The 23,870-nt window shown below is 52.1% G+C and overlaps 1 protein-coding gene across 1 annotated transcript in view; it reads left to right on the forward strand.

Annotated features, from left to right (window-relative positions):
* Positions 1 to 23,870, forward strand: part of ADCY5 (adenylate cyclase 5) — a 143,276-nt gene that overhangs the window by 82,793 nt on the left and 36,613 nt on the right. Inside the window, exons 2-5 of the mRNA XM_047099619.1 lie at positions 4,344 to 4,493; positions 7,745 to 7,866; positions 21,195 to 21,306; positions 22,907 to 23,034. Of these exons, the coding sequence (XP_046955575.1) occupies positions 4,344 to 4,493; positions 7,745 to 7,866; positions 21,195 to 21,306; positions 22,907 to 23,034 (512 nt within the window). The remainder of the gene's footprint in view (positions 1 to 4,343; positions 4,494 to 7,744; positions 7,867 to 21,194; positions 21,307 to 22,906; positions 23,035 to 23,870) is intronic.

Raw genomic sequence — 23,870 nt, forward strand, 5'->3', positions numbered from 1 at the left:
GTGAACAGGTTTGCATCTTTTTGTTAGGTTAATCCATAAATATTTCATAGATTTGGTGATATTTAAATGGTACTTTAAAAGATTCCATGTCTGATTGTTAATTGCTTGCATATAGAAATGCAGTTGCTTTTTTTTTTAATTAATTTTTTCTTTTGTAAATGAAAGGCCACTGGGTAAGATAAGCGATGCATGGGTTTAGCAAATTATCACAACTGGGTTAAGTCTTGTCTCTGCCTTATCCCAGTTGTGTATATGTGTGTTAATAGACTGAGTCATTGACTTTATTATGGAGGAAGTATTTGTCAAGTATTGCAGTTGCTTTTTATATATTGATCTGGTATCCTGTGATCTTGTATCTTTATATTTTTAAACTTGCTTATTAATTCTGGTAGAATTTGGGGGAGATTTTCATGACACAATCATGTCATCTGCAAATATAGACAGTTTTATTTCTTCCTTTCCAATCTGTATGCCTTTTTCCTGTCTTATTGCATCGTCTAGAACCTCCAGTACAATGCTGAATAAGAGTGATGTAAGGACACTGTCTTGCTTTGTTCTTGGTCTTAGCAGGAAACATTCAGTCTTTCACTATTAAGTATGATGTTAACTATACATTTTTGCATATGCCATTGATCAGATTGAAGACTGTCCCTTCCATTCCTAATTTTTTAAAAAATGATTATTTATTTTTGAGAGAGAGAGAGACAGAGTGTGAGTGGAGGGGTTGCAGAGAGAGACAGACAGACAGAATCTGAAGCAGGCTCCAGGCTCTGAGCTGTTAGAACAGAGCCCAACATGGGGCTCAAACTTAAGAACCATGAGATCATGACCTGGGCTGAAGTTGAATGCTTAACTGACTGAGTCACCCAGGCATCCAAATTTTTCTTTTTTTTTCTTTTTTTTAATGTTTATTTTTGAGAGAGAGTGTATGTGTGTGTGTGAGAGAGAGAGAGCACGAGTGGGGAAGGGGCAGAGAGGGAAACACAGAATCTGAAGCAAGCTCCAGACTCCCAAGTTGTCAGCACAGAGCCTGACATGGGGCTTGAACCCATGAACTGTGAGATCATGACCTGAGCCAAAGTTGGACACTTAACTGAGTGAGCCACCCAGGTGCTCTGAGTTTTTCTTTCTTAACCGTTCACTGATGTTGAATTTTTTCCGTATATTTTTTCAGTAACTACTGAAATAACTATACTTTTTTTTCTATTTAGTCTGTTAATATGGTGAATTACATTGATTTTTCTTTTCTTTTGTTTTTTAATGTTTATTTTTGAGAGACAGCACAAACGGGGGAGGGGCAGGGAGGGGGATAGAGGATCTGAAGCAGCCTCTTAGCTGACATTAGCGAGCCTGAACTCACGAACTGGGAGATCATGACCTGAGCCGAAGTCGGGTGCTCAACCAATTGAGCTACCCAGGTGACCCTACACTGATTTTTCAAAGTTGAACCAGCCTTCCATTCCTGGGATAAACCGCACTTGGCCATGTGGCATTATTATGATGCAATTTCCTGTCTGAGGGCAGCTCTTCATCTTCTCCTTCCCAGTTTTTCCTTTCTCCTGTTTTTAGTCGTCTGGTACCTTCCTTTCCTTTTAAAAAGGAGCATGCTGGAGAATGTTCTAGTTAGGGAAGAACATGCTCCAGCATTCCCTGAAGATCGTGCCTTCAGCCTTCATCTCCTCATTTCCTTCTTTTTCCTTATCTCTTTCTCAGTGGTCCCAGTGACTTCCTAGAGGTATGTCTTCAGGGTTTTCCTTCAGAGTCACTTGCATTGGTTACTACTGTAGGCCACAGTCTATTTCTTCCTGAACCTTATCCCCTTGGTCTTAGGGGCTCCTTCTTCTGAGTCAGCTCTGCTTTGCCTGGCCCCCAGCCTCATATAAATCTTTGGGCTTCTGTGGCAGCCTCCTGACCTGTCTCCCACTCCCTGCATTACTTTTGCCCTTGATGAGTCGTCATCTTTTTTTTTTTTTTTTTTTTTTTTTTTTAAATTTGAGAGAGAGAGCATGTGTGTGGCAGGAGCAGACAGAGAAAGAGGGAGAGAGAGAATCCGAGCAGGCCCTGCACTTCAGCCCATGAACTGTGAGATCATGACCTGAGCCAAAGCCAAGAGTCACACACTCAACTGACCGAGCCACCCAGGCGCCCCCGGTTATCTTCTTGAAGCTATGTGCTCATGCTGCTGTTGTTTCCTTCATTAGTCCTTCATGCTCCTATTTTGTAAGGATTGTGCTAGGCCTCTCAGCCTGACATTCAGATGCCCCTTCAGTCTGGCTCTGGTCTGCCTTTCCAGCTCTATCTTCTCTCTATGGACTTCTCTTCAGGATCAGAAAGCCTGGATTATTTCTTCAAGGACCCTGAGTACCTCACAAACATGAGTTTAGTGGATACTCTTTCCAGGGATGTCCTTTCCCATGCCTGCCAGACTCACCAATTATGCCTCCAACCCCAGGCCCAGTGTGCCCTCCTCTGCCCTCCTGCCCCCCATGCTCCCCTCGTCTCCCTCTTGCTTAGTGTGAGGCAGTTTCTGTTTCCTATCACTGGTTCTTTGTCAGTCTTGACCACTTATCTCTTCACCTGGATTGTAAGCTTCTGTAGAGCAGGGGTTTTCTTTCCTCGTGATAAGTAGGTTGTGTTTTTCTCCGCCATGTTTTTACATGAAATGACAATGGTAGGATTCTGAGGTTGGATAGGTTTGGGATGGGGTTTGGGGGAGTTGTGAGTCAACATAAGAGTTGGTGGAGCTGGTAATCTGAGTTTGCCCTTTCCCTGAAGGCACATCCAGGAAGCATCTGGAAGATATCCAGGAGGTGGGTGAGGGGAGCTTATAATGTCCTTCAGCCAGGAAACCAGAATTTATTGTGTAGCCAAGGAGAGAGCAGGACTTTGAGACAGGAAAGAGAGTCTCTTTCTGTTCATGGATTGGGACAGTCACGATAAAGGATGTCTCCAGGGAAACATGGCACCACATCCCACATGAGCCCACATGGCCTCCAGGCCTAAGCTGGCTGAGGACCCTGGGTAGAGGTCAGAGTACCTCAGAGCTGGGGTGGGGAAAGCCTTCAGGTGGAATGCAGACCTGAGTCACGGACAGGAATTCTAGGATCCAGTGGACAAAGAGGACCCTGGAAGAAGAGTGTGGAGGGCTGTCTGCCAGGTCACCGCCAGGCAGCTGAAGTCCCAGAGGGCTTCTGGAACTATAACGGTAGGTTTGAGGGCCAATTAGGGTTACCCCTTCTATAGTTGAGACTAAGAATTAAGTTTTTCAAGGGAGGGATGGAGTCCTAGAAGCCTGAGCATCTCTACATGGCTTCTGTCCTGTGTGGCCTAAGGCCAGGGCAGGACCAGGATTAGTTTACCTAGATATCCCAGGAGCTGTACCTACCAAGAAAAAATTTGTCTCAGCAGCACCATTGCCAGGATCTGAAATGTGCTGTGAAACTTGCTTTCGTGGGGTGTGTAGTGTTGTGTTTTGCTTTCCCTTCACTTTTCAGTAAATGTTCCTTTCCAAAGAATTCCAACCTTGTCTCTGTGACCTGAGGGGCAGTAGTATTTTTCCACACACATACCTCAGTCAGCACGGAGAAGGGCATTAGTGAGGAGCAGAGGGTGATGGTGGATGCTCTCCAGCTGGTATGGTGGAGTTGTCAGAGGGCTGTGGTGCTGGTGCAGAGAAGGAATGGAAGCCGAGGAAGAGGAGATGAGACCAGCTATTGCCACTGATCCCTACTGGCTGGGGACCTTATCCGTCTCTCATTTCCCAGGGGATTTAGCACAGTGCTGGGTATCTCATGGGTAGCCAGCAAGTGCGTGCTTCATCGCAGTTGATCCCTGGGGAATAATAAGCTAATATAAAAATAATAATAAGCTAAGGATTCTCTGCCAAAGGGTAGCCCTTTGTCCTGCCCTGGACTTTATCGCACTTTCAAAAAAAGAAATCTCACAATGCTTATGGAACCTTCCTTGCAATGCCCCTGCCACCTCCCACAATGCACAGCTCCATCACAGCATCACCAGTATCCCCAACCTTTTCAGCGCTGGGGCTATGGACATGTTCAGTATGATTATTCAGAGACTTGGTTCCTTAGGGCCATAACCTGTCACAGGCCAGCCAAGTTTTGGCCTTTGAGGAAGTCAGAGAGCCTGACCTATTATGCTTGGCTACTCACTGTGGTCAGCCATGGGTGGGTGTCCTTGGCATTGGTTTGCTCATGGCTAGGTGGTTTTTGCTAATGTGGAGGCTGGGGGCCCTATGCTTGGGGGCCGGAGGGTCAGGGTTGGGGCTCCAGTGACTGGTTGGAGCTCCAGGCCTGAGCTCGGTGTCTTCATCTCTCCCTCTGCAGCTTGTCTCCAATGTCCTCATTTTCTCCTGCACCAACATCGTGGGTGTCTGCACCCACTACCCAGCTGAGGTCTCTCAGAGACAGGCCTTCCAGGAAACCCGGGAGTGCATCCAGGCACGGCTCCACTCACAACGGGAGAACCAGCAACAGGTGAGTAGGGCCCTCTTGTCCTTTCGTGGCTACAGGGAGCACAGGCCCAGGACCTGCCTTAGCCCAGCTGCCCGCCACCCCCCACCCCCAGCTCAGCTCCTTGTAGCTGCCCTGCCCTGTCTTCTGGGCAGGGACCCAGCCAGAGGGGAATGTTTTCCCTGGAGGGAGCCTAGCATTTCTGGCTCTGTGGGCATGCTCTAGGGAGACTTTGGAGAAAGAACTCTACCCCAGCCCTTGCCCACTGCCTCCTCAGTGTTCCCCTGTGGACTGCAAAGAAGCCAGGCTGCCCAGGCCCTGGGCACAGAAAAGCACCCTCCACCTGTCCCCAGTGCTGATGAGGTGAAGGAGCGTCTGCATCAGCATTCCCACCTGGGATTCAGGTGCTCCCCCATGAGAGAGGAGAGAAGGGAGAGCTGTCAACCCCTGGGACACCCTCGCCAGGCACGTCCTCTGTGCTGAGTTCTGGGGTTTGGTTGGTTCAGAGAAAGGATGATGATTGTCTCACCCTAAACCTCATCCTCAGAGAACTTTTGGGAGGGAAGTAAGCCACTCACGTGGGCCAGAGACTTGCAGGACTTTTCCGAGTGAGCACTGGGGCAGGGTGTCCTGCCCCTGTGTGCTCTCTTGGGTAAGGGCAGGGCAAGGACTGAGGGCTGGTCAGCGTTCCCCTCCTGGCTGCCTGGCATCCTGTTTGGGGTTCAGGACCATTGTGTCATCTCCTGCGTGTGAACCAGATGAGGTCTGGGGACCCTGGGCCACAATGGAGCTGAATAGCTCTCAGGCAGAAGCTCCGGAGATGGGACCATGTGACCCCAGGGGAGCGTGTGGGCAGGTCAGCAGGGTGATGGGGGCCCCCACTAGACTTGTACCAGTTGTAGTTGTTAGAGATGAGGTTACTCCAAAGCGGGTTCTCCTCTCTTCTTATGTTTGTGCCTACCCAGCAAGCTGAATGGAGTCCTGCTGCCTTCGAGCTTGGGGATAAGGGAGACAAAGGCCTAGACATCGGTAGTCCCCGGCACCCTCCTCGCTGGCACAGAGCGTGTGCTGTGGACGTCCCAAGTGCCCTTTGACCACAGTGTGAGAGGGTCTCTGACTCCATCTGGATGCATCCTGAGGAGTTAATGGCACGGGCTGGCCATATCTGGATGGCTGAGCAAGGGGGTGACGCTCTGGCACCATTCCTCCCCGCCCCCGCGAGTCGCTGCCTATCCCTGCTTCCTGTCCAGCCCTGCCGCTGTGGCTGTTGTGTCCTGCCAGGTCCCCAGCTCATGCTGTCCAGTCGGCGGCCTGGCTTGCCCCAGGCATTCTTTTGGCCCTGTCTGAACTCCTGGTCCAGCTCTTGAATGAGACCCTTGCTCAGCAGTGTCCCTGAGCCCTCCCACTGTCTTTGTCTGACATGCTTGCTGCACTTCTGCAACCTACTGGAGGCCCCTACGCTCCTCAGCGGCCCCCTCTCTCATCCCAGTTCCAGGCTCTGGCATCTCTTGCCAGAGAGCCGTCCCTTTTTGTGTTAGGGAGTGTCCCTTCTCACTCCTGGACCTTGTCCCTTCTCCAGTAAAAAGAACATTTTATAGCTCATCACCGTTTACTTGCACTAGCCCTGGACAGGCTGGACATTCCAGCAAATCCACAGGGATTTGGGAGAGAAAATCTATTTGCTTTACCATGTTCTGAGCCAAGATACCAGGGAGGAGAGGCGTACTTACTGGGGGCGGGTACTCCTCACCCAGCCAGAGCCTTGTGGCTCTCGGGCCTTCCCCCACCCTTGGGTCCTTGGGAACACTCCTCGGTGCCACCTGATAATGGGACTCAGAACTGTTCCCCAACGCCCCCCCCCCCACCTTCCTGACCCTCAGCCCAGAAGTGGTTATAGTTGTAGGAAGATCTTTCATGGATATAAACCGTATGTAGCACACTTTCTCCCAGCTGTCTTGGATTTCCACAGAATTGCTCTTTATTTTGTTTTTGTCACCAGTAACCATTTACTGAGAGTTCAGTAAATAGGAGGTGGCCTTCAGTGGCCATGTCCACTGATGCTCAGGGAGACCAAGCTAACCCACAGAGAGCACCCTCGCTAGATTAACAGTGTTTTCCAGGCCGCACGCAGGCCGTCAGCTGTGGAGCTGAGCACAACACAGCCCCATCCTCGGGGTATCTCATTGCTACAGGGAGACCCTGTTAACAAATTACCAAAACCCCAAGTGATCAGGGATTCTGCAGGAAGGCCCTGGGTGGTGAGGGGGTGCTGCTGCCAGAGCCAGGAAGGGGGGAAGCCTGAAGGAGGGCTACCAGCCATATGTGAGGATGGTGAGTCTAGCTGAGGAGATTGTGTGCAAAGGCAAGAAAACACCACCAGCAGCTTGGGAAGCTTCCCGTGGTTCTCTGTGTTTGGAGCAGAGCACAGATTTCAATGCAGGGCGTGCTGGGAGCATGCAATGAGATACCCCCGAGGATGCTGCTGCGTCGTGCTCAGCTCCACAGCTGAGGGCCTGGGAGGAGGACGCAGAAGGGAGGCCAAGTCCAGACCCTGTCGGGGCCCCCACATGACCCTCCCCTCCACTGTGTGGCCCTGGCCCCTCTCCCTGCTTCTTTCCCACCTCTTCTCTCAGTTTGTCAGTCAGCGTGATTTCCCCTCTCTTCTGGGTTACTCTCCCCTGTGTAGAAATGGAGCACTTGAACCTTCTCCTTCTGGTCCCTGCGAAGCCTTCTCTGGCCACCCCATTCTCCCCAGCCCGGGTCAGGTACCCCTGCTCAGTGCCGCAGAGTACCCCACACCCCCATGAGACTGGGAGCTTTGTGAAGGAGGAACCTTGCCTGTCTCACTCACAGTTATAACTCCTGGTGCCCAGCATGATAGGTGCTCAGTAAATATTTGATGACTAATTGAATGAATCTCTTTTAATGCTCTCAACAACCTCATCCCTATTTATAGATGAGGAACCTGAGGCTCAGAGAGGTTCAGTAATTTGCACGAGGTCACATGGAGTCTCAGGTGACATCCAGTATGCCAGGGGGTTCAGTACTACAGGTTCACCAGGAGGGCTCTTCCCCAAGTATGTGCACAGAAAAACCAGGAGGTTGCCCAGGGAGACAGGATTCAAGTAGCCCTGGGGGCATGACTCTAGCCCCACCCCCACACAGGTGTTAGCTCCGTGGATTTCAGGTGACCTGAGAGGTTTTCTAGAACTTTGCAGGTGGGGACCCAGGCAGGTGGAAGGAGCTATGACAAAAGCATGTGCTTCCCTCCCCAGGAGCGGCTCCTGCTGTCTGTCCTGCCCCGTCATGTTGCCATGGAGATGAAAGCAGACATCAATGCCAAGCAGGAGGATATGATGTTCCATAAGATTTACATCCAGAAACATGACAACGTGAGGTAGGAATGAGGCTGGGGGGTGAGGCTGGGGGTGGAAGGACTGATCCCCCAGGGAGACAACATCCCTACCTCCTCCCCTTCAAGGGAGCACAGCCCAACAGGGTGGTCTGTGGCTTTGGGGTGTGTGTTGTCTGGGGCGCCCTGGCCGCACCATACCCCTACAGGTTGGAGGTGAAGTTGCAGGGAGAAGATATAGAAGGAAGGAGGAGAAAGGAGAAAGCAATAACACCAGCTGTTGGGGAAATTCCTAGCCTAACAAGGGAGACAGAAAGCAGACTTAGGACCCACATATCCCCATCATCGTCTCAACCTTCATCACCATCTAGCAGCTTCCATGCCTTCTAAGCCAGTGTATGTCAGGCGCTGAACCAGCCATTACCCATCTATTGCTAATCATCCTGACCATGCAGCAAAGTGGGGACCCTTATCAGCATCCCTCGTTTAGAGACTTAGCTTGGAATGGCTAAGACCCTCACCCAGGGTCACTCAGCGAGGAGTGGCAAAGCTGAGGTACATCTAGGTTGGCCTGCCCCAAAGCCCATGCCCCTTTTACTGCACATTTGCCACTTCTCTAGACAGAAGCTGCCGGCAGCAGAGACGTGCAAACAGATGTAGACTAATAGAGTGCAAAATCTGCTTATGAGTTCCATGGGGACATGAAGCGATACAGTGGCCTTCATCCAGCATGGCTTCCTGGAGAGCCCAGTAATCCTCCCATATGCCCAGAAAAGGAGCTACTGTGTTTGCCTTTGAGAGAGTTACTTTCTCCCTGGGCAGGTTTTCCTTGGCCCCACAAGTCTTCCAAGGCTGGTGTAGAGGGAACCTTTTGAGGCTTGGGCTGAGTTTTCATAAAGGGATTAAATGGGATAGTATGAATTACTGTGCATGCACACACACACACACACACACACACACACACAAATATACGTCCTTTCAAGGTGAGGTTGATGGCCACGGGGGCAGGGCAGGCACTGTGTTTTCCTGTAGAAATTGTCAGAAGTTCAGGCAGAATTGTCCAGTTCCCAAGTGTGCCCTAGAATCTAAGACCATTGTTCCTGCCCACGCGTCCTGTATCCATCTTCCAAAACAGACTCAAAACCTTTGGGAGAAAAAGGTACCGGAACAACACTTTTGTCCCCATTTTGGGGGTACCCCAATCCCCCTGAAGCCCACCCATGCTCCGCTGTCAGGCAGGGAGAGCATAGACAGCGGCAGGAAGAAGGCTGCCTATGGTCGAGTCCCCCCCATGTCTGCTCAGGAGGTGTCCCAAAGCTCAGAGAGAGAAGTGGGGCCCAGGACTTGGTAGGTCGTGCTGACATACTGTTTTCCCACTTCTTCTCACACCCATCTCTGACCCACAAGGTGGAATAATTGGTAACAACAGTAGTTAAACTTGTATAGTGCCTTCTTTAACTCACACACTGGTCAATGCTTCACTGTATTCACAGAGTCCTCACAATGTAAGAGGTTGGTGCTATTATTATCTCCATTTTATAGGAAACTGAGGCACAGAGATTAATTTGTCTAAGATCGCAGAGCTGGTTAATTAGGACAACTGTCTCCAGAAAGCTTTTTGGTATCAGACTTCTTACCTAGCCTGACTAGGGGTTTTTTATATTGCTTAGGAGAAAGGAGTGTGTATGAGGGTTTGTGGGAAGGAGTCAGGGAGCCCCCAAGCCAAGGGGAGACTCAGAAGAGAGAGAGGAAGGAGGTTTGGCTTCTAGCGTGTGTGTGTGTGTGTGTGTGTGTGTGTGTACCCACCATGGGCCTTTCCTGTGTGATTGAAACCCCTGAGATCTGGGGACTCTATGACATGGAAAGAAAGAGCCTTCCCTATTAGAACAAATCCCAGAAGCCCAAATCAGGTTGGGAAGGAGTAACCTGCCTAGTGGTTCTAGCACATATAAAGCCCTGAGCTCCCTGTTTCTGGGATTTTCTCTCTTGATCCTGTCTTCACCATCTCACTGGCCCTGGCGTCCTTCCAAACACAGCTTGGACAAAAGGTGCTTTCTTTGACTGTTCTCAGTGTGGCAGTGCTTTCGGCAGATTCCACTCAAATATAAGGTAGAACACGAAGGGAATGAGGAAAATTTAGTGCTCAGAAACAGTTTGGCATTGAAGGCATAGATTCTCAGCCTGACTTGGTTAACACATCCAGCCACCTCTGCGTCTCTGCCCAGCACCTTGCCCACTCATCTCCTCCTCTCAGTGGCTTTGGGCCCCTATCCCTCCAGCAAGGGGGTTTGGTCAGAGGGTCTGACTCACGCCTCTTCCACCACCACAAAGAGTGGCCCACCCCTGGGGTGACATCGCCCTCACCCTTCCACTCCCACAGAGGCTTGACTTTGGATGGGTAAAAGACTAGTACTCTAGGGACGCCTGTGTGGCTCGGTCGGTTGAGTGTCCAGCTTTGGTTCAGGTCATGATCTCACAGCTTGTGAGCTCAAGCCCCGCATCAGGCTCACTGCTGTCAGTGCAGAGCCCATTTCAGATGCTCTGTCCCCTCTCCCTCTGCCCCTCCCCCACTCTCACATGTGTATACACTCTCTTTCTCTCTCTCAAAAATAAGTAAACATTGAAATAAAAAAAGAATAGTACTCTAATCACAAAGTGGCTGGAGCGTCAGTGTCCATGTGGCAAGAATCAGACCTGCAGCCACAACGAGGGTATTTCTGTTTTAGGACGTGCAGAGGATCAATGACAGCAAGCAGGAAAGAGATAAAAGGAGAGAAAAATCAAGATGCTGCCCTTTTTATAGGGACAGACATAATTCTGACTCTGAAATTGCCAGGCTAGTTGTGGCTGGTACACATCCGAGGCCGGCCACAAGCAATCATATGCAAATACCTCGCGGGAGCCCTGTTTCTTGTTCCATTAGCAACCCTGGCTGCAGCTCTTGATGGAAACACATTGCATGCTTGGTGTCTCTTTTGGGTTGAACCTTTGACTCAGATTGGGGGTTGAGTAGTAGGTGGAGGGGTGACATCATAGTGTAGAAGGGCACTTTGGGGCTGGGCTCATGGCACAGTGATTAGGCGTGGGGTCAGGCAGCCCTGCGAGTCACCCGAGCTCTGCTGTTCGTGGCCATGTGACCAGGGCAAGTTATAGGTACTGATGCTGTGAACGTCAGTCTCCTCATCTACATGATAGGGCAGGAAGAATACTTACCTCGTAGGGTTGTGAAAAGCAAATGAAATCGTGTGAGGAAAGCACTTAGTGCAGCGTCTGGCACAGGACATGTGTTCAGTAATTGGGAACATCTATTATTGTTGGTACTGCTATTATGATTATTATCGTGCTCCTATCAACAAAGAAAGGCCTGGGGATTCTCTAGCTGGAGAGTGGAGGGGTGAGGAGTCACGCTTGTCAGTTCTCTGCGGAGTGGTAATATTTAGAGAGGGTGACGACGTGCTGCCCTCTAGCCCCTCCGAGAGCAAGGCCACAAGAAAAATAAATCAACCCTGCGGTGTGACAGGCTGGGCCTGGATCTACGGAAGGGGAAGAGACTAATGGGTGGGGAGAGTTTAGCCTGGGCAGGAAGGGGTGACAACAGGCCCCAACGCGCTCTGTGGCCTCACCCTTTCCTGGCCCCCAACACAAAAGTCGCTCCTGGGATTGCCAGGAGGCTGTCAGGTGCTTTGGTGCTGGCTATGCATTGAGGTGGACCAGAGGCCAAGGACCCTTGGAGACCCCTTCCCTGGAGCCCCCAGCCTCTCCCGTCTTTCATGTGGTGACCGATGGAGATGTGTTAACCCCTCTAGCTGGACTGGTCGGTGGGGCTGGGGCCCTTGCTGGGTGTCAGACCTGTGGCTTGAGAGCCCTCCTCACTGTCCTCTCCCCAGATGCCTGCCTCTCCTGCAGCCAGCAGAGGGGGGCTGTGCCATCCTGGGCCTCCAGCACATGCCAGCAGAGACAGCCCTGGGCTGGGGGGTCCCAGTGCTCTGCCTTGGAGGAGAGACAGTGAGGGTGGAGGAAGGGGCCAGCCCTAGAAGCTCACGGCAGGGGAAGGCACATCCCCGTGGGTCACAGTAAGTGTACAGATGTTGTCAGAGCTCATGTGCCACCAGGTTGCCCTCGCCAAGAGGTCACCGTTGTGAAGCAAGATGAGTGTCTGTGTTGAGCAGCCTGGGTCACACCCTGCTCTGCCACTTAATAGCTGCGGGAACTTGGATGAGTCACCTAACCTGAGCCTCAGTTTCCGCATCTGTAAAGGGGAATAGTGGTGTCCCCTCACTCATTCATTCAGTGGATGTTTTCCTCTGCTTCCATGGGTGGAGACCACCAACTGCACTCACAGACCCTTAGCTATGAGGCAGGGATTGCAGTGGGAACTGAGAGGGACCCCCTCTCTGATATTGGCAGGCTCACTTTCCTTTCAGGAAGACATGCACTACACAATGGATTAATTAGTAATGTGGGAACGTATCACATGAGGAATGGGGGTAGGGCTTTGCATTCTTGAAGGCTATCGATGTTACAAAACTTACTGCTCAATTATTCTGTCATGATAGAAGCCACAAAGGAACAGAGCCTGTAAGACGGGGCCCTAAGACTCACTCCTTATGGGGGTGTCCCTGGCCAGGCCCCCCACCCAGGCAGTAGCTATAGACTGTTCCTCCTATGGAGGTGAAGCAGGCTACCAGGCAAGAGTCAAGGTCAGGTGACCAATACCCCAAATGTTTCAGGAGCCAGGGAGCACCTGAAGGATTCTGAAGAGCACTGAAGGATTCCCCACTTCCATTAAGGGTCGCTATTGAATGAAGACAGCTCCACGCCTGAATGACCTGTCCTTATGTTGGAGCCCTTAGGTTTTAAAGGTTGTAGATGGTGGGAGGAACACAGAGCATTCCAGACTGCCGTCTGTGCCAACTCCTCCCTGGGGCACTGGTCCTCAGCTGAGGTAACACACTCCTCACCTGGCCCCGTCTGTTTGGACCTTGGGAGGGGTCCTGGATGAAGTGTGGGGGTCTTGGCTCATTGGCTCGAATCACAGCCTCATTCTCACGGGCCTGGCCGGAAGAGCTGCTAACCCAGGGGTGAAATTGAGGTAATGCCCATCCCTGCACAGCAGGGTTGTGTGTGTTGGGGGGGTGGTGTGGGGAAGGCTGCCCTCTTCTCACTCACTTCCCCTCCTTTCCCTTCTCCCCTCAGGCTCTCCTGAACCTCCCCCTTTTAAGGTTATCATCTCCTCTCCCGTCTCCTTCAAGGACTTGGCTGCATTCCCCAGGTCGTTCTGGTGTCTGGCTCAGCTGCAGCATGGCTGTGAATTGTAATGGCCTCACGACAACGTCCGTGATGCTCAGATACCTGTGGGTGGATTGTGCACCCTGTGGGCAGAGAGGGAAAATGTTTACCTCCAGTCATATTCCCGGCATCCGACCACATGAGGGATGGTTCTGTAAACACCTAGCATTCCTGTCTCCAACCTGATATTAAGAAAAGTATTCTGAGCTCTACGTCATACCAGTTATAGACAGAGGTGGCCTTTATATTATTATCTCATTCATTCCACATTTATTGTGCTGCCACTCTTTGCCAGGCGTGACTAAGAGTAGACAGAAAAGATACCACGCTTGCCCCTCAGGGAGTATCTGGGCCTCACCAGTGAGGCCGGGCCGAGCCCAGTGCCATGAGGACAGCAGCCTCAGAACGCAGCTGGCCCCATGGGGGAAGCCACTGGGGCTGGGTCTTATCTCTTTAATTAACTAACTAAATAATTAATTATTTTACTTGTGGTAAAATATACATAGTATAAAACTGACCATTTTAACCATTCACGTTGTGGTGCAAACCACCACCACTGTCCATCTCCAGAACTTTTTTTCATCTTGCAAAACTGAAACTCTGTACCTGTTAACAGCTCCCCATACCTCCCTCACCTGGCCCCTGAAAAACACTGTTCTACTTTCTGCCTATGAATTTGGCTTCTGTGGGTACCTTATTTAAGTGGGATCATAGAGTATCTGTTCTTCTGTGACAGGCTTATGTCACTCAGCATAGCGTATTCAAGGTTCATGCATGTTGTAGCATGTGTCAGACTTTCCATTCTTTTTTGTTTTAATTTTTTAATGTTTATTTTATTTTTGAGAGAAAGAGTGCAAGCAAGGGAGGGGCAGAGAGAGAGGGAAGCACACAATCTGAAGCAGGCTCCAGGCTCTGAGCTGTCAGCACAGAGCCTGACACGGTGCTTGAACCCACAGAACATGAGATCATGACCCGAGCCCAAGTCGGACACTTAACTGACTGAGCCACCAGGCACCCCAGATTCTCCATCCTTTTTAAGGCTAAATGATATTCCATTGCATGTAGGTGCCACATTTAGTTTATCCATTCATTTGTTGATGGACACTTGGGTTGCTTCAACCTTTTGGCTGTGGTGAATGATGGTGCTATGGGTGTGCAAATACCTTCTTGAGTCCCTGCTTTCAGTTCTTTTGGGTGTATATCTAGAAGTGAAATTGCTATATCATATGGCATGTAATCCCATTTTTAATTTTTTTTTGAGAGAGAGAGTGAGCACAAGTTGGGGAGGGCCAGAGGGAAAGGGGTAAGGAGAGGGGGGGAGAGAGAGAGAATGAGAGAATATGAGAATATGAATCTTAAGCAGGCTCCATGCCCAGCTTGGAGCCTGACAAGGGGCTCGATCTCACAGCTGTGAGATCATGACCTGAGCCCAAATGAAGAGCCGGACCCTTAACTCACAGAGCCACCCAGGTGTCCCCTATTTTTAATTTTTTAAATAAGTCCATACTGTTTTCCATAGTGGTTCACCCTCTGACCTTTCCACCAGCAGTGTATAAGGGCTCTAGTCTCTTCACTTCCTCGCATGGAATTGGGTCTCACAAGAGACCTCAGTTTGTCCTTGGACACAGAATGCGGATCAGTGGGCAAAGGAGCCAGTGGCCAGCAAGGACTTATTATTTTAGCTCTTTGGACTCAAAATTGGGGGCCCTGGGGTAGGTAGGAAGGGAGATAAGTTAGGCTGAAGAAGCACTAACCTGTTGAATGTGTCAGGCTATGTCTGTGAAATTCTGATTCTTGTAAGAAATCAGAGCAAGAGAGATATCAGAGAAGATATCATGAAGATGGAAGGGTTAGAATGAGATCCTAGAAAAATATGATTTGTTTTCAACCTCTTTTATTATATGAGGATGTATGTTCTTTGTAGACAAATTAGGAATCAACAATATAAGAAGACAATAGAAAGCACCACATTCTCATCACTGAGAGGTCACTGACTACTGCTCGGTCTTGGTGCAGTCCCCTCCCCCTCATGGGCTTCTCTTTTGAGATACATTTCCCCAGCTCTTGCAAGGCTTTGTGAACACAAAGTCCATTGTCTGGGTGGTGGCTGTAGGATTTGGTGGGCAGAAACAAGATCAAGGGCTCAGGGGATGGAATGGGGTCTGCAGGGGATCCTGAGGCTGGCAACATGGATTCCAGGGCATAGATCGACCCCAGACCCTCTGGAACCAATCCTGATAGTCAGGCCAGTCTTGGGGCCCTTCCAGGTTCTGAAGGAAGGGGTCCATTTCCGTGAGAGTGGAGAAGGCATGGCTGTCCCCGGGTGGATTGCCCTGCTGGTGGAGTCTGTGCAGATATCCGTTGTGTTCAGCATTCTCTCATTGGCCTTCCCCCTCTGCCTCTCCCAGCCTGTCCCTCAGATAGGGCATGGTCCACATACCCCGCTCTAATTGTTTTTGCACCACCCCTTGGAAAATGCCCAGTCACCTGGCGTCCATTCTCAGCCAGATATTGATATGACCACACAACACTGACCGTGCTGCTCACCTAATGCTTGCGAGTGACCCATCACTCCTCTTCTATCTTACAAGGGGTGTGGACCTGAGAGGCTCCCCAGGTTGTATGGCTTGAAGCAAGTGGGAGGCATGCCGCAGCAAGTGGGACCCCTGGCCTGTGGCTGGGCCTTCTCAGGCTACGCTGCTGGGGCCCATACAGCACTTCTTGCCCTGCTTCCCTAAGACCTTTAGCCCCTCTGGGCCCAACATCCTGGGATTTGGGCTGAGACCTGGCCATACCCCCTTCCTGCCCCTACCCGATGACCTTTCCTGGGCCCAATTCAACAGACGGTTTGCCTCTAGCATCTCTTGAGCCCCCTCTGCACGCAGGGCTGAGGATTGCAGATCAGAGCAGCAGGTCCTGGGCATGGCCTCCCGCCCAGACCACCACGAGAACTCAGCATCTAGGCGTCCCACGCGCTCCCTGGAGTGGCTTCTGTTCGGGAGCGGGGTCAGACTCCAACATCTTCATCAGGCCACAGCACCTGTTGGTGCAAGAGGGAGCAACGGTGAGGAAATGTGCTTACCCACAAATACGTCTGGAAAAGCTGAGCCGAGCTGCGACGGAACACTGAAGGACCTATTGTGGTAATTGGGCTGAAGTGCCTGCCTGCTCTTGCCTCTGGAGTAGGAGGCAGGCACCCACGAGTGATGGATGGCAGGCAATTAGGGAGGAGTGCATTGCCAGGGCCGGCCGACCCTGCTTCCGCGTGCCCACCGCCAGGGCCTGATCGCGTTGCCGAGATGAGCTCTCAAGTGGGAGCTGATCAATGAACGAACACCGGACTGCAGGTCTGGGCCTGGCATGGCTGTACAATGGCCCTGAGGATTACCAAGGAGCACATCAGGAAACCTCGGCCAGGAGAAGTCTGCAGTTGGGTCAACCTCAAAAACAGAGGAGCTTCCAGAGTGACAGCCGCTGAGTAGAAGCCTCCCCCAAGGCAGCAGAGGAGGGTGACTTTGCCTTTGACAGGAGGTGGGGGGAACGTGGAGGTGGCAGAATTTCCATAAATGTTCAGAGCTGGGACCTCAGAGACCCTGTCCAAACCTCTGCACAAGTGAGGAGCCTGCTCTGAGCCTCTCCTCTCCAGCAGGCTGGCTCACCACCCACTCGTCAGCCAGCCAGCAGCCTACCTTCTCTGACTCCTCAGTGTCTGTTGAAAGCCCCAGGCGGCGGCGGCAGTGGGGGTGGTGGGGGGGCACAAAGAGTAGATCCCAGCAGTCTGGAGGGAGGCTCTGGCTTTCTCAGCCACCTGCAGGCCCCTCACACACTGGCGTGGTCGATGTTGTTTCCGACACCTCCTGGCATTAACCAGGAAGCTGCTCATGGCCTCTGCAACCATTCTACCATTTATCCCGTGGATGTCGTTGTGGTGTCTGCTGATGCCAGGCCCTGGGCTCCACAGGCTCCTGTCTCAGGCAACCTGCTTGGGATCCCAAGAGGCCCCATGGGGTCGAAGGAAGAACTGTTGGAATTGCTGGCCTTGCCTCTTGCTTGCTTTCAAGCTGTGCATATTCTCTTCCATTCAACAAACCTATATTAGGCACTGTTATGGGTTGAACTGTGTCTCCCTACAAAATATGTTGGAGTCCTAACCCCTGGTCCCTGTGAATGTGGCCTTATTTGGATATAGGGTCCTTGCAGATGAAATCAGATTAGGATGCTAGTGTAGGGTGAGCCCCTAATCCAATATAAGTGGTGTCCTTAAAAGAAGACGAAGACACAGATACACAGGGACAGCGCTGTGTGAGGACAGAGGCAGAGACTGGAGTGACAGAGCTCCTGAGTCCCAGAATACCGAGGGTGGGCAGCCACCACCAGCAAGTAGGAAGAGGCAAGGAAGGGTCCTACCCAGAGTCTCAGAGGGAGGACGGCCCAGGTGACAGCTGGATTTCCGACCTCTAGCCTCCAGAACTGTGAGAGAACACATTTCTGTTGTTTCAAGCCACGCAGCTTGTAGTACTTTGCTATGGCAGGAGACTAATAGAGGCAGCTGCTGCGGGCTGGGCATTGTGCAGGGTGGGGCGAGAGCGGGGGAGGGTGGGGAATAAGGCAGAGGGTGAGGGGGATGTGACCCGTCCTCAGTCAGACGGTTATCCAGTTGTAAATTTTACTGAACATTTATTCCATGTGCCAGACGTTGTGCTGGTAGCTGAGATGTGGCAGTGAATGGACGAGGCCAAAATCCCTCCCTCAAGGACTTTGCATTCTAGCGAGGACAGAGAGAGACAGGAGCATAATAATAACAAAAACACCCGCAATAATATATTAAATAGTGAAATGTACAGTGGAGAAAAATACAGCAGGGAAGGGAGACAGACATGGGAGGGGTTATAGATTCACATAGGGTGATGAAGGTCTCCTTGAAGTGACATTTAAACTAGTGCAGTGGCTCTCAACCGTGGCTGTATGTTAGAATCACCGGGGAAGCTTAAAATAAAACAAAACGGAACAGAATCCATTAAGAGCAGAGCCCCACCTCAGGCTAATTAAGCCAGAATCTCTGGGGGTGGGGCTCAGGGACCACTCCTGTGAAAGTGCCTGGTGTTTCTAACAGACACCAAGTCTAAGGCCCACTGGTCCAGCAGGATGTGAGCAGCTGTGGAGGACAGTGCTCTAAGGCCCAGCAAGGTCCCCTATGGAGAAGGAGAACGATGGCAGGCCTGCCCATGGCCAGCCCTGCCGGAGTGTCCCTCCTGAGTAGGTAGGTAAGCTCCGCAGGTGTGGGGGTCACATCTACAGAGTGTGACCCCTCTTGATGGATCCTGTACTCGCCCTCTGAACCCCTGGTCCACACTCCTGATTCTAGGGGCAGCCCATTCTCTCTCTCCACTCCTCTTTTTGGCCCGGTGCTGTGGGTTACCTGACCCTAGTAGTAGTCATCCTGCCTTGCTGGGTTCGGTTCGGGTTCAGGACGTTTTTCTCTTCCTGCTGTGGGGGTCTCATCAGCCCCCCGAGGCCAGGCGTCTGCTCTGTAGCTTTACTCTGCATGGAGCTGCCACTGGGCCTGGTATCTCCTGGCTTTGCATTTGAAAAACTGACTTGAACTGAATGCATACGTTTCTTAACTCTGGAGCAACAGGTCTTGATCCCAATCTCAATTGGCTTTGGTGTCTTGAGAGTTAAAGAATTTCCAGAGCAACTATGTGATGGTGCTTTCACATAGACTGAGAGCCGGTTCCCTTGTTCTTGAATGGAGTGGGGCAGTTGCCTAAGAGACTGAGAGCTGGAGAAGCAGCAGGTGGGTGGGGAGGGGGCTGCACCTAGTTAGGGCCTGAGATCAGCATCTGGAGCATAGCGGCCTCCCCTCACCTGCTCCTCTTACCCCGCATGCAGACACCATGCACTCCCTCTGGGCAGGGTGCTGAGCCCATCTGCCCCGTCAGACCCCAGGCATCAAAGCCTGATGGAGACCCCAAAGCCTTTGCATCTCTTGAGCCCCTGCCTGCATAGCTGTCCACTCAGAAGCAGCCTGTCTGCTGTCCTTAGTCCTGTGGCCTGATGGAGCAGTGTATCTCTTCTCCGTTCCTCTTCTTTCTCCTCAGCTTTTCTTCTTTCCCCCCATTTGGCTCGTCTCTGCTTCCACCTTACCTCGTGTGAGCTGGCAAGCAGCTGCTAACTGTGCCCCCTCTTGATGGAGTCCTGGACTTGCCTACCCGCAGTGCCCATCTGCCCCTCTCTGCCCCATATACAATGCCAGACCACTGAATTATGCTTTTATTGGTTTAAGTTGGCTGTGGGGCCAACAGCCTGGCCAGGTTGCCATGGGCAAGTGACTCAATCTCTCTGTGTCTCTTTTCTCACTTGTAAAAGGAGGATACTAACCTCATAGGATGGTCATGATGTTTAAGTGAGTTAATGCACACAAAGTGCTCAGAACAGTGTCCAGCTGTTTTAAAAGGTAGGTTTTATTATTATCCAGGTGTACAAAGGCAAATAGATCAGGAGGCAGCTGCCATTGAAAAGATCGTTTGTTATTCATCCCAAGAGAAGGGAGCATAGCACACACCATGGGGGCCATGTGCAGAAGCGCGTGGAGGATCGGGAGGCAGGGTGAGAGGGCACTGTGGACGAGAGCGTTTATTGGGGTTTCTGCGGAAAGGAATGGGTGAGGCAGGATAAGCAGGTTTGGGATGGGCTAGTTTGAATAATTTCATCAGGCTCTGGAGTAGAGGGACTATCTCGGGTCCGGTACTTGTCCCTGGGGTGATTAGGGCAGGGGAGTAGTGGCCCCGGGTGTGAGAGCCGGTTGGGGTGCCGGGCTCTGACCCCAGCGTGAGTTTTGACTTATCTCCAAGAAAGGCTAGCCTGGGAGAGACAGGCTCCCCAGGGTCAGTAAGGCCCCAGAGATCAAGCATCAGGATAGAAAGACAAGCTTAATTTACCAACACACATTTTCCAAATAAAATGACAAAATCTGTTTAGTTCTACGCTCTTCATTTGAAAAAGGAAGAGTCAGGTGCCTCAGAGCCTCGCGGTGCAGTGGGGAGAACGCGGGCCTGGGCAAAGGAGCCCACCGCACTGCTGTCTGCAGCTTCTTCCCGGAGGCGCAGCCTCCTCATTTGTGAGAAGACACCAAGCCTTGGCTTTGGGGCTGCCTGGAGGACTTGGTGAGAAGACAGTTTGGAAACTACCAGCCGTGAGCCGGGCCACCGGGAGCATCTCAGTACCTGAGAGTGATTACATTTTTGTGTCCATCCGGGGGGAAAGAAAAGAACTCTCGGGGCTCTTACACATTCCAGCCCTGAGGACTCACCTCTGGCAGTGTGCTGTGGGAGAAAAGGAAGACGTTTTCAGTCTCCTGAACAAAAGCCAGAGAAACGGATAGAAGATCCACAATGCACACTGCGGGGAACGGCTGGTACATTTGACTACGTGCCTGGGGATGAGGCTGAAGTTGCTGGCAGGGATGAGTTGGAGGCTTCCAGAGAAGCTTGCTGGCTGTGTCTTCCTCTCTGTCTCTCTCCCCTAGGCCGCTTTAGTCTGTCCCTTCTAGAGGACTCCCTTGGGATGGAGGGCTTGAGGTCTAAAACCCTATCTGTAGGGTGGAGAGGTGAGACCTTAATATGGCTGCCCTTTAGGCCTGAAACACTTTCCAAGCAGATGAATCAAAGGCCCCAGTTACCTTGAGGGGTTTGCTCAGGAGTTAAACAGGGCAGGCCCAAGAGGTGACAGAACTGGGGGAGGGGGGCAGGCCCCTGACTTTGGTAACTCAGGCAGATGCATACTCCCAGACTTCATATGCCTCTGTCCCATCTTTCCTCCTGAGTGGGAGTGAGGGCACAATTAGAGCACAGGAAGCAGGACTCTAGCATATCTCCCGGCCAGCATGGAGAGGCCAGCATCCTCAACTCTCTGGTGCCAGGGCTCTTGATCTGTTCCCCAGCAGCCATTTGGAGCCCCCCGCCTGCCCCCGCCTGGGCCTGGACTCTTTCTGGCCAACAGCTCTCCTAAGGCAGAGGGTGGCCCTGGCTGTGTCCCCCTGAACTCCCTCTCTCATGGGGGTCTTCCTCCACCTGTCTCCCCAGCATCCTGTTTGCTGACATCGAGGGCTTCACCAGCCTGGCGTCCCAGTGCACTGCCCAGGAGCTAGTCATGACCCTCAATGAGCTCTTCGCCCGCTTCGACAAGCTGGCTGCGGTGAGTCTCCTGCCTGCTGTCCTCAGCACCCAAGGGCCTGTGCTGGAGCCAGAGGGTGGCTCCATCTGGGCTGCCTGAGGGAGAGTGCTGTGGCCAAGGACTCGCTGAACCCCAGGGACAGGCACTGTGCCAGCGTGTGCCCTGCTGGGCAGAATCCACTGTTGAGAACTGGGGAGGGGCAGAGGGGTTGCACGGGCTGTGGCTGCGTATCCTCACACCTTACTTTTACACTGTCACTGGTCACGGGTGGGGGCAAGTGGGCGAGCCCTCCATCTGAGGAGGGGGGTGTGGCAAGGCCTGCAGGTAACACTGCCCAGGCCCCTGAGGAATTTCTGTTTGGTCGGCAAATTAGGTGCCATAGAGCCATTTTCTTGATGAGGTTGGCCAGTGATAAGAGAATGAGTCTGAGTCGCAACTGGCCTGCAGACAGCTACGTGCCACCCCCTAGAGGCTTCCGGAAAGAGGATGCTGCACTGTTTGGCAAATTGGAAGTAGCACCCGGGGCCTGGAGTGGTAAACTGTGCGTTCGTTCGTTAGGCCCTTGCTGACACTGTCATCCTTTCCCAGCTTTCGTGTCTTTGAGTGATGCTCTGGCCCTTGTAGAGTCCTTGCTCGTCAGGGGCTGCTTGCTGCGGTATCACCGACATGTGGACACGTTCCCTTTTGCCCTCTCAGGACACCAGACCAGATCATTGGTGAGAGGCCAGTGCTGGTCAGAGGCGGCAGCAGGGCCGCCAAGGGCATTAGATGGCGGGTCTCACACCTCACTGGTTGTTTCTATCACTGAACGTGGGTGGGGCGAGTGGGTGTATGCTGGGCCCTTGGGTTTTGGGGGGGCCTTAAATGAGAGTCCAGGCCACACGGACTGGTGTGTCCTAGCATCCCACTTCATGGAGTAACTTCTAGGGGCCAGATTTGGAGAATTGGTGACTAACAACATCCCATCCCAACCCTAGTCATGGGTCACCCTGACTGTCGGGTGACCCTGCCAGTTCCTCTGTTCAGGAGCAGCAGTGGGCGGGTGCTTCAGCTCTGTGGGTATCTTAGCGCTCATGTGCTTGCTGGTTTAGCAGCATTCTTTTTGGTATAAGTCTCAGGCTGAGGGTCAGATGAGCTTTGGTTAGGTCTCATTTCTGCTTCAGTCTTTTTATAAAAGAAGGAGAATCAGCAAACTGTCCGTAGAACCTTAGGCCAAGAGTCAGAGCGTTCTCTGGGGCCTGGCAGTAGAACCAGGGGCTGGCTCTCAACTTGGGACCTTCCTCACTCTGATGAGTCTGCCCTATTTGCTCCCTCATCAGACCAACTGCATTCTTCTTGGGTCTCAGCAGTGACCATAAAAGTGAGTTCCTGAGCCTGGGGAGGCTGGAATGCCTCTGTGAGGGCTGCTCAGTCTGTCCTCCACCGCCCCCCCCCCCCCCCGCCAGTCCCGATAAGCCTGTCCTGGGGCCGGGGCCATGCATCTGCCGGCACTGGGTCTGTGCTCACTGCCCTAAAAGGCAAGTTATTCCAGGCATGGGGTGAATCTGTTTGCTTCCCGTTTCTTTCCCTCCCACTTCTCTTTCCTACTATTTTTAATTTTTAAAATTAATTTGCTTTCCAGGAGAATCACTGTTTACGTATTAAGATCCTGGGGGATTGTTATTACTGTGTCTCTGGGCTGCCTGAAGCGAGGGCTGACCACGCTCACTGCTGCGTGGAGATGGGCATGGACATGATTGAGGCCATCTCGTAAGTGCCAGTCTGCGGGGGGACTGTCCATCTGTGGGGGTGCTGTCCCACAGCCTGAGTAACTGACCAGCTAGCCTCCAGGTGGAACTAATGGAGGCAGGGAAACTGGGGCAAAGCTGTCTCCCAAGACCCCGTGGCCATGCTGGAGGGCTGATTTGCACCTCTAGACTTTGAGCCTTCTCCTGGGCAACTTCTATCCACAGCAGCCTAGGAAGCTTTTCCCAGGGGAACATGTCCTCTAGGAGGGGAGGGGTTTGTAGACTCCAGGGTAGCGGGAGATGTGGCCTCACCTCTGCAAGAGAGGAGGACCAGGTGGCCGTCGTGCTGGTCCTATGCATTGCACCCTAGTCTCTTAGGTCCCACGACTACCCAGCCAGGGGCAGAGCCCATTGGTCCCATTTCTTTCCAGATGAGTAAGGTTGGACTCACAGGGATTAAACAGGTCCCCAGGGTAACACAACAGGGCAAGTGGATGCAAACAGGTGTCCCGTCCTTCCTGGGAGCAATAGCAAAAAACATCTTTGGCCAATTCTTGGTCACTGCTGGCCAGAGAAGGGGGTCCAGTAATGAAAAGGTATGGGTAATCCAAGCTTAGGCTCAGGAATTTCGAGGTTCAGAAGTAGCCAGGGAGGGGCAAAGGAAAAGCCACAGTGGACAAGGTCAGAAGTCAGAGTAGCTGTCCAGGAAGGTGGCAGGGTCCATTCGGTTTGGTGGAGTTCCTTTCTGCAGTGTTTACTGACTGCCCCTGCATGCTTGGGCTAGCCAGTGCTTCCCTCCCTTGCCTGGAAGCACGGAGTCTGTTGAGGGAGAGGCTGGGACTCCCGCTGCTGTGATAC

This window comes from Lynx rufus, unplaced genomic scaffold (assembly GCF_022079265.1).
Source record: "Lynx rufus isolate CCGP_SWC_20201006 ecotype Redwood Valley unplaced genomic scaffold, mLynRuf1.p SCAF_5, whole genome shotgun sequence".
In the NCBI taxonomy this organism is placed as follows: Eukaryota; Metazoa; Chordata; class Mammalia; order Carnivora; family Felidae; genus Lynx; species Lynx rufus.